The sequence below is a fragment of the Amblyomma maculatum genome, chromosome 4, assembly GCF_055883805.1.
Source record: "Amblyomma maculatum isolate TAMU_Amacu chromosome 4, ASM5588380v1, whole genome shotgun sequence".
Classification (NCBI taxonomy): Eukaryota; Metazoa; Arthropoda; class Arachnida; order Ixodida; family Ixodidae; genus Amblyomma; species Amblyomma maculatum.
The window spans coordinates 133,915,506-133,930,336 of NC_139347.1; the positions used below are offsets into that span (position 1 = coordinate 133,915,506).

General features: G+C 44.0%; 1 protein-coding gene across 3 annotated transcripts in view; it reads left to right on the forward strand.

Moving 5' to 3' along the window:
• The window catches only part of LOC146192617 (superkiller complex protein 2-like), a 131,683-nt gene that overhangs the window by 60,739 nt on the left and 56,113 nt on the right, over positions 1–14,831 (forward strand). For all 3 annotated transcript variants that reach the window (XM_084602511.1, XM_084602512.1, XM_084602513.1), the window contains exons 16-18: positions 3,825–3,961; positions 8,630–8,849; positions 14,105–14,401. In XM_084602511.1, coding sequence (XP_084458637.1) covers positions 3,825–3,961; positions 8,630–8,849; positions 14,105–14,401 — 654 coding nt within the window. The remainder of the gene's footprint in view (positions 1–3,824; positions 3,962–8,629; positions 8,850–14,104; positions 14,402–14,831) is intronic.

The window sequence follows — 14,831 nt, forward strand, 5'->3', positions numbered from 1 at the left end:
GTTATTCTGCAACATCTTGTGACAGCTCTCGGGCAATGACACACTTTGGATATCTGGAAAGAGGCAGGCCTTTAGCTGGCATCATCGATGGGGTCATTCACCAAATGATTATTGAGAGATCTGTCACTTAGCATTCGCATTAGTAGCACAGGAAGGAGGCCTTCCTTTGGTATTATAGTATACACTAATTGGCCACTGACGTGCATAGGCGATGCCCTGTTGTTGCAGGGTGGGCTCTAGGCTTGCCCATGCTTTCATAATGCCAGTGGCGTCTTTGCAATTTCTTGTTGTATGATCTCAGATTTTTACTTATTGATGTCATGCGGTATGCAGCTACAGTGTGGGACACACAGTGAATTAAGGGCCTCTTGTCAAATGTTCAACGTTGCCTACTACTTCATTGTGTAGTAAAAGGGAGACTAAAAAATGGGCTGAGGGATGGGAAGCTGTAAATGGACATGTTTTTTCGCAAATGTAAATGTTGATGCTGTATTACATGTCAGAATCTGTAATACTGGTGGCAAACCTCCGTCGGCAGCATTGTCGGATGTCCACTGTTCTAAGATATTTCAGGAATCTTGTTCTAGTTGTTATGTTGAAACCTACTACAGTAAAACCTTGTTGCAAGAGACACTCAAGGGAGCAAAGAAAAACATCTGTAAAAACATACTCTTATAACCAAGGTCTCTTCTAACCAAAAATTCTAAAAACATTAAGCAGTCAGACTAGATCAGTTTATTGCACATCAGCATATAAGTGCATTTAAACAAATTTACATGCATTAACAGGAAATTGTTCAGAATGGCTTAAGAAATTCCCCACATTAGTAGTTTGTCTTTTGGTCTTTTTATGAGTGGAGAACGTACTAGCTCCCTTCCAAACTTCTGGAGGTAAAGCACTTCACTATGCAAGCCTTCTTGTTGCTCGCAATGCCTTTGAAGCACTTTAAGGCAAAAGTAACATAAAAGTAATGAACTATTATGCCTTTTTTTTTATAAATAAATATTTTGCTGACTTTAACATGAGCTTGTGTCAGATGCGAAACTATACGGACGAATCGTTGAGCATAACTTTCCTATTTATATGGCGACAGCTCTATTGGCCTCGAGATCGAGCAGAGTCGCCACCTGGCGGCGCAGCGGCGAACCCTACTCTGTGTGAATGCATGTTTGCGTTGTATGCCAGTCAGTAGGGATCTGCATGTGCGTGTGCAGTGTGTACAAGCTTGTTTATTGCTTGTTTCGCGGTTCCGGTGTGCTTTTGTTTACCTATCTGCCTCTTGCAAAAGACGTGAACAGGCTGTCATCCCACGCTAAAAAAAAAAAAAAAAAGTGCTTGTTTATATTGATAGATAAACAATATAGATAAGGACATTATCTGTTGGTCTTTGGCACTTGAGATTCTTTCACGGGCAATTAAGATTCTTTCATGCGCGGCATCTAAAAACGAAGTGTTGCTGTCATTATAGGCACCGTGCCAAAGAAAAACAGGTCGCTTCCGTAAAAACACCTTAATGCAAACGTTCAGAAATCGTACATTCTAGTTTAATTCTGCTTGAATACCACAGCTACTGAAGCACGCGACCGCAGACTAATACAGTTTGAACAGGCCACATATGCGTCTTCTGTATGCACAATCGAGTTGTTTGAGTACCTTATTATTATTTTTTTTCTTTTATATCTTCATCGCGGTATCTGAGTAGTAGGGCTCTCAATTGCCCAGTTGAGGATGTAGGGTTCACTCGTGGCCATTTTGCGAGGCGCTCCTGTGCTGTGGGATTTGACTAACTGCCCCAGGTGACCAACGACACCAAAGCCCGCCACTACATCATCCGCCATAGCCAATGTCGCTTCGATGCGTTAAACCCTATATGCACAATATTTTTTTTCTTTTTGCTATTGAAGGCCCCTGTGCATTGATAACAGGGGCAGTGAGTAAATTTTGCTTTAGAAAAGTGCTCAAACATTTGCGAAACATATTTTCCCAGCACCTAATTGTTACACTATATATTACATAGTAAATCTAGATCACTGTACTTCACTGATAGCCCATTAAAATTCCTTTTTGTCTAATTGCCGCTGCTGTCTCCCAAACGGACTCATTCTTTCTGCCAAGGGGAGTAAAGTAGCTTAACCAATTGGGTTCAGCTGTGAAAATTGCGGTGGTCAAAAACCGCGTCTGCCGGGGCGAGAAAAAAAAAAAAATAAAAAAAAAAAATTCGGGAATAAATACACTTTTATAGTCACATATGATAAGATGAACTGCATTTCTTTCAGGACAGTTTTACATCCTTCACCTGTTTTGAAAGTAATCCTAATATTCTGCTTCACATGAGATTGAGTCACTGCTCAGTAATTACAGCGATAGAGAAATCTTCAGCCTCTCGAAAATTTTTGCCAGAACAGGACAGCGCCCATGCACAGATTCTTTTACGATGTCTTTGCAGCGACTGATTTGTAGCTTGCTGCAGCGTTGTTGAAAATTAATTGCCAATAGTCTTAAATTTTGTCAAGTGCGCAAAAAATTTCCCACGCATGGATTTTTTGGTTTTGGAAAAAAAGCCTTTACACTACTAATTTACCATTTATCAACATTGCGCACATCAGAAATCCCTTATACTTTCCTCGGTTTCAGGAAATCTTCTAGTCATTGGCACAGTGTTGCATCGATTCTCTGACATTGGTTGCAAGAAGCATTTGCCTCGTGGGCTCGACAAATTCAGCCCACTCGGTGCTTTACGTGTGAAGAGTCCGCTTTCCTGTACGCCGAGGTTTTCTGTGCAGTGTTGGCGTAATCTCGTTTTTAGGGAATATTTGTGCCTGATTGTCTGTTGATGTGCACTCAGTCTATTATACAGCAACCCGCCGGACAGTGCGCTGTCATTTTTACATTTAACCATCTTAATCCTCGAGTCAAGTACGATATCATGAACCAGGATGTGTCTTGATTCTTCTAATGTGTGTACTGCAGATCTGAGTACCTTTCATCTGGATAGGCTTGACACTAAATTTGACTGTTTGACGCTCATATAAGATACACGCACATTGTTGAAAATGCGGGAACGGAAAACTATGCTGTCATTAGGCAAGTGGTGCACTGCTAGATTATCAGGCCCTACAACGCGAAAAGCTTGCAAAACAATACCAGTAAGTCTAAAATAAGGTCTGCGCTTCTTTTCCGCAGCATTGGCCAAAGTCAGCTTTTTTTTTTTTTGCAATATTGAAGCTTTCTAAACAGTAAATCGCTAATGAATTACAGAACGCTCATTTTCTTCGCCTACAAACCCGCTGTAAACTTGGAAGACCTACACCACGTGGGTTTCTGCTAGCGCCGCCTACCGATCCACACTATTGCAGCGACGGTGGCGTCACCTCTATGTCGATCCTTGGTGAAAGTCCGACTGGTCCGACTATCGGCATAAAAAGCGACCGGCATTGCAAAGCTAAGCCAACGTGAATTCAATTCAAGAGTTAGTGCAGGAGTACCACTGGCACTTAGAAGCAGAATGACGGAAATTTCGGTGCAGGGAGACAATAGTTGCAACCATGTGAGGTGTGACATCCACCTGCGGAACAGAAAGAATCGAGCCAGGTGAATGAAAAGCAAAGTGCATACGAGATAGTGTGATGTTGGCCGCATTGTGTGAATGTATTTGCCTTGTGTCTCTTCTACAGAGGGAAGAATTTACTCTAGGCGTCCAAAAAAAGTTGGTTTTAGTAACCGAGTGTCTCGTAACCATGTCTCTTGTAAAGAGATTTTACTGCATTTAGTGTGGGGGAAGCCTTTCATGAGTTTCATGCCTGGTCTTGCTTGTCTCTTTCAAGGTCCTGTTTGCCACGGAGACCTTTTCCGTAGGTGTAAACATGCCGGCCCGCACAGTTGTTTTTGACCACTTTATGAAGCATGACGGCACCAGCCAGAGGGTCCTGCTGCCTGCCGAATACATACAAATGGCTGGCAGGTGAGTGGTTGTGAAAATGCATTAGCCATGTAATGAGGAGACTGTTGAGCGTAATTTGTTTTTCTACTGCAGCTGAAATAAGCAAAACATTACTGCTGTCTCCGGTTTTGTTTGTTTCTCGTCATGATGATCGATGATAATCTTTTACTTCCTGTAGTGATGTTTGGCCACTGAGCATGAGTTTAGGAGTTCGATTTTCGATGCTGTTTTTTCAAGGAGGTGAAGTGCAAAAGCACTGAGGTTTCAGTGTACAATATGCTAAAAGACCCCAATTGGTCAGAATTGGTCCACTGACCTTTACTATGACATGACTCGTAGCCCACAATACTGCTTTGGTGCATGAAAATTACATCACCCAATCAATCAGCAGTAACTGCATCTTGTTTGTACTGGAGTAGATAGATGTAATGTATGCTACTTTAACAATGCGTTTCTGACACTGTTTTTGTATCAGTAGTACTGGCATACAGACGGCACTTGCACGGTCAATAATTCGATGGGTGTTCACTTAAAATGCTCGCATTTTTTGCAAGTTAAATTGTGTAATGAGTCGGCAGTTGGTAGTTTCCAGATACCATGATTTTGAGATGAACTTAAAGTTGTCAAGAAAATTTATCCTTCTTGTTTGTCATGTCAAAAGTGTCCCCAGAAGAGGTATGAGAGCATGCCGGGTATGTCCGAATATCTGATGCATAAACACAGTATAAATGCGCTGGCCTGATAGTGAGCAGATAATTACAAAAGGAGCACTCATTGCACCATGCAGGACTAAAAGCAATGGAGAGAGGACATCATTTGAGGAAAATAGCTTTTCTCTTTCCCGCAGTAACTACTCTTGCATTTTTGTTTCTTTCCATGGCAAATGCTTTGATCACGTGCTCTTAGTTTTTTTTCTTTGCTGCTACCTTATTCCGGCCGCATTATACCCAGTACTTTTGCCCATGATGCATCATGGGCCACCTGCATTATGCTGTAGTGTTTCCTGTGCATGCTGGTCTTTTTTTTTTTATAAACACCCATAGACCATCTTTGCCAGGCTGCATAGTTTTCTTCTCGACCAGGAGCCCTTATGTCACTCCTTAAAGTGTTAGGTAGTTAGAAGAGCACTTTTTTTGTCTTTTAGGGTGCCTTAACCAAGATATGAAGGTGAAGCAAGCCACACAGTCTCATTACTTTTGGCAAAGACAGTACACTGTTAATTGCATGCATTCATTGTGTCTGTATTTGGGGACTGGCATTTTTCTTCATATGTGTGCAACAGCTTAGTGGCCTTTGAGTGTGAGTCACAGTTGGTCACAAGAAAAAAATTAACGAGGTGTAGAAGGCAGGATTGCTTAAGACAGTAAGATTATTTGATTACCATATTTACGCGAATATAGCAAGAGTTGTTTTTTTTTTTTAGTGCAGAAGCACTAAATGAATCTAAAGGACTCACCATTCCTTGCATCGTCGATTTTGGAAGGCACTGCCGACTTATGCTTTCGTGTCAGGATGAGAGGGTAACATCAGAATATGTTTTTTCCACGACCCTTGGTTCCTGAGTTAAGTCTCCCCAGGCCATGCTGGCACATTTGTATTACATGGTTAAAGCAAGATTTTATATCTGTGTCAGGTTGTTTGGTTTGGTTTTGTTTATAGGGTTTAACATCCCAAATTACTCAGGCTATGAGGAGTGGAGGGCTCCAGAAATTTTTGAGCATCTGGGGTCCTTTAGCATACCCCTCACGAGCGTGCAACTGGCAAATGATGATGAGAAGATAGCGAAAGTGTCGTTACATGTACACTATCTATCAAGGTCAACTATGCCAAACTAGTGCTTTCGCGCATCATAGTGGATTCAGGCACGTTAACGCTGTGCAGTCTGTCGCTCTTAGTTTATGGATTTTATAACACATCTAGGTTATGATTGAAGCTAAGGTATGAAAAAAATGCAACTTTTTTCTTACTGCTCCTTGAGATACCTACTTTTAGCTTCACCATCAGACTCGCAAGCGGCAAGGAGAAGCCAGCTTTCTGAAGGCCTTAGGGCCGCTTCGTTTTTAAGGGGGGGGCGGAAACAAAACAAAAAAAAGGGTATGGCTCCAAACATGGGAAGAAAGCAGTGCTAAGCATTGAGATTGAGAACGAGATGGGCGTAAGGGGATTACAGAAAGGAACAGCCACAGGATGGACTAAAATGAAGTAACGATGGCATAGGGGTTACGGTGGCCACTGCTGCATGCGTTGAGTCGTGTTTGATGATGTATTCTTTATGCTGTCTCCATTTTAGCTCCTGGGTGTAGTTTATTTGAATAGGCGTCATAACAGTTTCTCACTTTATTGAGGTTTTGAACATTTGTTAGTTCAGCCTTCACGGGAGCAGAAAAAAATGTTCAAACTAACTGCTGAAATTTGTTTGCATCCCTGTAATTTTATCCAGTGAACAGCTGTGTGATGTTCTTCTGCATATGAGATGCAATACATGTGAAAGCAGCGGCTTTACTTTGCACACACTATCGAGAATGGGGAACAGGTGCATCAGGAATGTCCTCTGCTACCCTTTTTGTCAGTAGCTGTGGTGCCTCTTCACAAAATGGCCCTTTGCATTTTGAGTATGCTTCATCGCACAGTGCACGTGGTAAGGCATCATAGTGAGGCATGCAAAGCATGTAGTGTGGGTGGGAACTGTGCATGTGCAGAGTCTTGGATATTTGAGGCCTGGGTTTTTAAAAATTTTATGCGAAATCTACTGCCCTATTCGAGCTGAAATAACGTTCACAAAGTAGCAAAATGTGATCTACGTTATTTGATAAGTGATTCAACATCGGTACTTGCCTAGACTTTCTGTAATCGGCAAAAAGCTGCTTTGGCATGGTGCGCCAGCTGTCAAGCAGTGAGGCAAGCGCCATCCCGGCCGCTGGCGCGCTTCAGGCTAGAGATCATGTGTGCTGCATGTTGATGGCAACATTGGAGCTAACATTCAATCCTTGCAGCAGCCAAAACGGCGTGCTTTTTTGTGACCTTTAGCACACTTTCGTTACATGCTGGGAATTGGCTAATACCCCTGTCACACAGGCACTTGTAAGGCCTTGAGAATTAAGGTTATTTGCGCCAAAGGCGGTTGACGTGCAGCTACATGGCAAAGTCGTGAGCCCTTTGCAATAAAGGCCCGTAGCGGGAAAGGCGGATGTCAACTGCCTTCAGCTGCATAAAGGAGCAGCCTAAAGCAGCCCAAACCGGAGCACCACCGAGCGGGCTAAAAAAAAAAAGAGAAGCGAAAACGTTGACACAAGTATAATTTTTAATTTTATATTTAAGCCTAAGATTCTACTTAGGCGTTAACATTAGATCTCAATGAACTCGAGTGTTGATAGAAGACTTGGAACGTCTTCAGTAGCCTCATCGACATACGGGGTCAGAATGGAAAGAAAAAAAAAGAAACACTTGTGTTACTAAAGATCTGCTTCAGACCTTCAGAATCTTTCTTTATTAATGAGTTGGGTACTTTTACTAACATAAACAAGGGTAGTCTTGTTCACTTATTACTTAAGCTGAAAGATATCGTCTACTTCAGTTTGGTAGCTGTTACTAGCGCCATTTCAAGTGCAGCAGTTGACAGCCGTTCTGATTGCTGCTCGGCAGATGACACCCACGCAGAATGCCTGAATTATCATCATCATCATCATCTATCTCCTTTGCACTTGCCGTGTAGCTGCGCCACGTCTCCTTTTTAGTTTTGCTCTGCAATAAGCCTGCTTTGCAGTAAAGACCTTGAAGAATTGCCATGTGACAGGGGTATAACTGCACTAACCTCTGCTAGGTCGCTGATACTAGTGAACATATAGTGCTTTTCTAGCAGGTGTTGAGGAGATGGCGCTTCGTGGCAGGCAGAGGCATGTAACTTAGCAGAGCAGTACCTCGAACTGGACTGCTGCGCTGCTTACTAAAACTATTACCATCAGTCATGCCCTTGGCTTCCTTACTTAGCTTTCAACTTTGACTGAGGGTAACTTATGCTCAAACAATGTTGCCTTTGCCTTATATGCCAAGGACACTGGCCTGTTTTGGTCAAGAACTTAGAACCAAATTCAGAAAACTGAACTTGATGCAATTTTATTGGTTTTTATTGATTTATGTGAACCATTAAACCCATAATTATGTATGTGTAAATAAAGAAGCAGCTTAGGCTTGAGCTCTGTAGGTAAATTCTGCAAGCCATTTTTGCTCACTGTGATAATAGTACATCAGTGCTAGTGAGTCCATTGGTTACAGCTGATAAAAGTGCGCATGTAAGAAACTTCATTAATCAACTTGCTTTTCTATTAATTAACACTAAATTTGGAGTTGGGTTTTATTTAGTCACACTGGTTTGGTTTAAATTATGAGTTGGCTAAAGAGTGTGTTCAATTGCTTTGTGTTCATTGTGCTGTGTCATTGGGATGCTTGCTGTTGGAAAAGTAGAAAAGTTTGACAACAGTGGTGTGGTTAGATTTGTCACTAGACAAAGCTTATTTTTTTTAAATTACACAAAATTCTAAAAGGTATCTTCACGGGTGCATTGAAAAAGCAGTGAGTATTGGTTTGATTGATAACAGCTTGTATTGTTCAAGTCCGCTTCCATTTTTGTGTGCGAGAAAAAGCACAGGTTAAAACTGGAAACTTCGGTTGAAGTGCAAAGCATCTCTGCAGGGCTGGGCGTCGTGGCAAGGATGAAACAGGCACAGTATTGATACTGGGAAAAGGTTTCGTGCCAGAGTCAACAGTGCTGCAGACCATGATGCTGGGTCGGCCTACAGAACTGCAGTCACAATTCCGCATCACGTACTCCATGATCCTCAACCTCAAGGCCCAACCAAACATGCGTGTGGAAGACATGATAAGATGCTCCTTCCGTGAAAACTCCATCCAGGTTTGTCTTGCATGGCACAACTGCTCATTTCACTATTTTTGTACTCTGGCGAAACCTAGGAAGTGTCGCTCTAAAAGTGCACATGATGGTTAGAACATGCATGCCATAAAGTAAGCTGCAGTTTGGAAGCCCCCATTTGGTCACTTTTGAGGGCCTTTAATTACTTGTAAAGTGCAGAAATAGATAAAAATATTTGTATTGTGTTTGCTACTCTTAAACACCGGTCGGTTAATAACTGACTGCATGTTATTTTCCACTGCATTTGGATGATTATTGTATCTATAGTATGCTGGCTTTCCAGCTGTGCATCCCATTTGGCTTAGCCTGCATTATCAAGTTGAATGTGTGCCTTAAAAGAATGGGCACCAATTTCTTATTGCGCTTTGACTAATTGGAAGTCCTTAATATTGAGAGGAAGGTGCAAGGATGCTGCGGGGCTTCGGTCTGACTAGAGAAATCAAGGAAGCGTGTGAGATAGCACAGGCAGGAGATTAGCATGCCATCTGTGACATTATCAAAGAAAGGGGTCTCAAGTTCAGAATGTAGTTTTTTTTTTTTCCAGAAAATGGTGCAGAAGACACCATTAAGCACCGATTGCAGTATGGAGTTTGCCTGAGCTCATACTAAGAACTTCTAATTCTTGCATGGTTTTTCTGTTTTGGTTTTAACCCTTTCGTTGTCGGGTGTTTCTGGCCGTGACGCACCCCAGTGTCGGCTTGGTTTCAGGGAACGAGCGTAGCAATTCATTTTTGATTATGATTGCTATACAAATAAAATAGTCATCGGAATATGCGCATTTCAGTGTTCTGCAGGTGTTGTTAACATCATCATCATTATCAGCCTGATTATAAATTAGATAAATGAGGATAATATAACAAAAACAAACTGTTCGATACTTCTTCAGAGTCTGAATACGAGCTCGGCTCCTATTTATAATCAAAAGAGCCATCGCTCCAGTCCACAGTCGAAGGTCCCACGTGATCAGCCATCCCAAAGTAACCGCACGCACGGAGGGCGCACTTTCCATGGCCCGCACAACGGAGAGAAATGGCACGTTGTGAAATCAAGATGGCAGAGGGAGATGGAAGGAAGCTAAAACAACCTCCTTTGCTGCTGCTAGACGCAAGCAGGGGCAGAGCAAGAGAGTGAAAGCAGTGACCGAGTCGTGTCTACGCATTGGAGAGGCAACTGCACGAGCCCATGAATGTGACTCTTCGTAGCAGACACGCCAACAGAAAAAAAATTATAACTTGCAAACCTGCACAGGAGATGCAGAACAACCCTTGAACCCGTAACCGCATGCGCGCTGCATGATCGCTTAGCTTAATGGAGTAGCGCACGGAGCGACCACGCCCCCCAGCAAAGAAGGTGGTGAGGGTGGGTGCGGGCACTCTATACTCTGCAGTGTATACAACATGCCAGTACAACGCGGGTCGAAAATATAAACTTGTAGAAAGATCTGACAGATGGCGCAGCCTGTCCAAGCGTGCCAGCTTCGTGCTCAGGTGCGTGAATTTGAACGCATGATAGATAATGTACCGGTACATCGGTGACTCTCTGGGGAAGAAGGGGGGGGGGGGGGGAGCATGAAAACGTACTGGTACGTTTGTGATAGCGAAAGGGTTAACAGATGAATAGCGGCTGTGACATCTGTGTGGTTACTTTTCAAAAACCATTACATCTCACCCTAGTGTGTATTCGTGCCAGAGAAACCAGCCAGGGGCATAGCCAGCATTCCAGTAAGGAAGAAAAAGGCGTAGGTTAAAAGCACGAGTGTTTATGGTACAGACAGCTGCCTTACAAGCACTGCACTGACTCCCCCCAGACCTTGTTACAACCCATAGCTGTGCCGCAGCACCCGAAAGCAGGGCTGCGGCACCATGCGCACGACTCAGATGTACTCACGTGTTCGCGATGGAGCTAGGGACGCTCGCGGGCTGGACAGCCAACCAGAGGATTAAAGCGCATGTGACACATCACAAGGGAGGATGAAGGATTTTTGTAGCACATCTCAATGACACAGGTCACACGTTGATGGCGCAGTGTGTGTCGCCACTGGCACTGGCTGGCGGTGATGGAGAACCGTGCCATGTCGAGCGCTTTCGACTCAGAAGTGTTAACACCGCACAGGTGGGTGCTGGAGTCCTCTTGGGCCTGGTCCCGAGCAAGCATACACGGTGTGCGCTTTCGCAACTCATGGGGGCCAACCCGCAGGAAAAATGCTTGCATCTACTGTTGCCCAAGTTGATGATCTCCCTATTCGCTTTTGCACGCGGCCTCGCGTCAAAACAACCAGCAGTATCACTAAGATGTGGCCTGATGGAAAGAAAAAGAAAAAAGCTCCCTTTGGAAGGGGTCAGCAGCATGGCTGCTGTCCCCACAGGAGGTCTTTAATGAGCAAAACAAGCAGCAGTGGCTGCATGTTTTGCCATTGCAGCTGAGTTAGGCCGTTGAGATCACATGAAGTATACAGGAATTCAGATGTACTAATAGCTGTTTGTTCATTTGTTGTCATTATGGATGTTAAAAAAGGGTGGAGTAAGTCATGGAGGAAATTACAATAGGTCAGTGATTTTATTGCTGTCGTTGTGTGGTCCATGCAGATATGGTCTCAACATTTTCTAAGCTTGGGGATGACGTGATGGTGACCGTTTGGCAATTGAAAACAAGACTGAAACAACATTATTTTAAAATATTGCCATATAAATTTTTTAATGGTGTTTGTGAGTTCCACACGGTAATCTGTACTGTTGTGCCGATGGGGTTATCACACAGTATCCCACCGTCAACAGGGTTGTGCCAAGGAGTTGGTTGTGTAGCGCTCGTCACCCGTTTCGTGAACGAGGGCTGTCAGCTCCCTGGGCGGTAGCGATGGTTCCGAGTCGGCGCTGGTGAGATGAAGAAAAAGCTTTATACTCTATTTACAGGCATTTACACAACGAGATTGGCTCTGGGGCCGAAAGCTAACATAGCCATACGCGACTGTCCTCGCGCAGCGATGGCCGGGGAGATTCTGCTGCGTCCGCACTCTCAGGAAGTAAACTGCTTCCGATGGACGCTAGTGACGAACTCACACTCGGAGTCTCGAACGAAAGCACTCGAGTCTCCGTAAACCGAGAAACCAGTTCAGTTCAGTTCAGGCGTTCAGTCGTGTCCGACTCTTCGTGACCCTATGGACCATGTCACGCCACGCTTTCCGTTCTCTCACTATCTTCTTAACATCACATAACTTCATCTGCAGTGCCTCGAGGATGCCATCTAACCATCGCGTTCGCTGCCTACCCCTTCTCCGGCGACCCTCAACCTTTCCCAACATCAAATCTTTCTCCAGCGACTCCTCTCTTCTCATCAGATGACCAAAGTAGCTGAGCTTTAACTTTAGAATTTGACCCTCCAATGAGCAGTCAGGGTTTATGGTCGACAATATCGACTGATTTGATCTTCTGGCAGTCCAAGGAACTCTCAAGAGTCTTCGCCAGCACCACAATTCAAACGCGTCAATTCTTCGGCGGTCAGCCTTTTTCACAGTCCAACTCTCGCATCCGTACATCACAACTGGAAAGACCATAGCACGAGTTATACGGATCTTGGTTGGCACAACTGATGACATTACTGTAGAAACCCTGATAAGCAGCTTTGTGTCATATCTACTGCAGCTAAAGGAGTGCAGACAATGAATTTTTTTGTTGTGAGAAACCGCTGACGCTCAAGTGGTCCAATCTGGCAGCAGCACTTTTGCAGGGCCAATGGGAGAGCTTGCTGCGCCCTTGCTTGAAATATGCTGTGGAGCGCGAAAGGGTCCACCGCCGCCTGGGCCACGGCGCTGAGCTGTCTGGATGCTCAGCTCATGTTCAAACACATCGCTTCTCTCCCCTTGGAACGGCTTGCCTCCAGTGCACTGGTGCTTTGCAGAGCAATATCCAGATTTTGTGAAGGAGGCGTTCGTTGGAGAAGTTTGGCATCCGGCTGAATTTCTGGGCGGCTTTGGCCGGGCACAACAGTACTCACTAATGTTTCACGCACCATTTAAATGAAAAATAATGATAAAAGCACAACAAAAAAATTAATTGTCTGCATTCCTTTAGCTGCAGTAGATATGACACAAAGCTGCTTATCAGGGTTTCTACAGTAATGTCATCAGTTGTGTCAAGTATGTGGGTAATGAGAACGGTATGCAGTACAACATTCTTCTCTCATGCAAAAGCACCACCAAGCATAGCAGTGCTTTTCAGGCGCACTATTCCAAGAAAATAGCAAATGGAAAGAGGGCATTGCACCATTGCACTTGGTATTCGGGGCAGTAAACTGCCGTTTAATACCCCTGTAATGTCAGAAGATTTGATGACACATTTAATGAATGACATCAGCTTATAATAGAAATACAGCTGACTGCTTTTTTGGGAATGTTGAAAGGGGTAGGTACACTAAATCTTCCTTTGTGCATTTCTGCTCTTGAATTTTATGCTAGGCATTAGTGAACACGATTACTGCTTGAAATTGGCTTACGCTTAGGAAGTAATGTATATAATTGAATTTCTTCTTGCATAGCCGAACAATAGTTGTAACATTATAAGGGAGTGTGAAATCACATTAAGTTCACGAAAACTGCCAAATAGTAGCTCATTATCCAGCCACTATTGTTTTATGTTCTGAAATAGCTTAGCGTAACAGTTGGCATGAGTTAAACCAACAAGGCAGCAATTTCCCTGCTGCGGTGGCTCAGTGGTTGTGACACACTATTGTTGAAACCAAGGTCACAGGATGAAATCCTAGCTGCCACATCTCAGTGGAGGTGAAAAGCAAGGCATGTGTGTACTGTGTGATGTCAGTGTGTGATGTGTAATGCATGAGTGACATTGTCAACCAAACTGCATGCGTACATCTAGCTGCCATTCACCATAACATTCAAAGTATCATATGCCATTTCTCGCTCAGCAAGGGGTGCTTCTCATAACAGCGCTGCCATAACCGCAATTGACATGTGGTACCACATCCTGTTCGCACAGCTTTGGAATCTTATGGTAGTCCTAGACTTGTGTAAACGTGAACTTGTAGTGTTCAGCATTGAGATTGAGTACATAGTGCTTTTCCAGCCCACCAGAGTCATTAGCAACTGGCATGAGAGAGCTGTTTTGACTGATTCTAGCCAACTTTGATAGTACCGACTGCTGAGAGTAAACGCATTTGTGGATTGAGCACTGTTGTCACATGATGTTTGCAGCAGCAGCTGTGTTCTGTGGCGGGCTTATGTGCAGAAGCAGAAGAGGAGCATAGCTGAACGATGCGCATCCCTGGAGGCTGAGCTAAGCTCTTTGGCACGTGTCGAGTGCACTTTGTGCCAGGATCTGAGTCTGCAGCTTCTGGAGGAGGAAGACGCTGCACGGGCCGCTGCGTGGGAACAAGTGCTGTCGTATCCTGTTGTCACGCGCTGCCTATCTTTAGGGCGTTTGTTGCTTGTGCGCAGCCCTGAGGGACTCAACCTGCTTGGGGCATTTGCATCCCTGTCAACTCGGGAAAAGAGGCTACTGCTGTGGGTGTTAGCCAGTGACAAGGTATGTGTCTAGAAATGACATTTGTGCCTTCTACTTTAGGGGATATTGTCTCTGTGAGAAAAATGGACGCTTTTTATGCTGGCTCATTTCGTTTTTTTTTTTTTTTTTTAAATGAGTTACATTGACGTGCAGAATATTGCATTATAGAATAATTAATACAAGGTTCTGCAACACAGTCAAACCCGGATATATCGAACTCGAAGGGGATCGCGAAATAGTTCGATAAACAAAAATCGGCTTGTGACGGCACTTACGATGCCAAAAAACGATACCGCATGTGTCGCGTAATCAACCCACTCGCATAATGAACCCACCCTCCACTTTTGCGAGAATTTGAAAAAAAAAATGAAATGCGTTAAGACCAGCTCGCTCACATGCAAGCGATTGAGCGATCTCAGCGACGAGCGGCAGCGACAGAGCGAAAAATTTC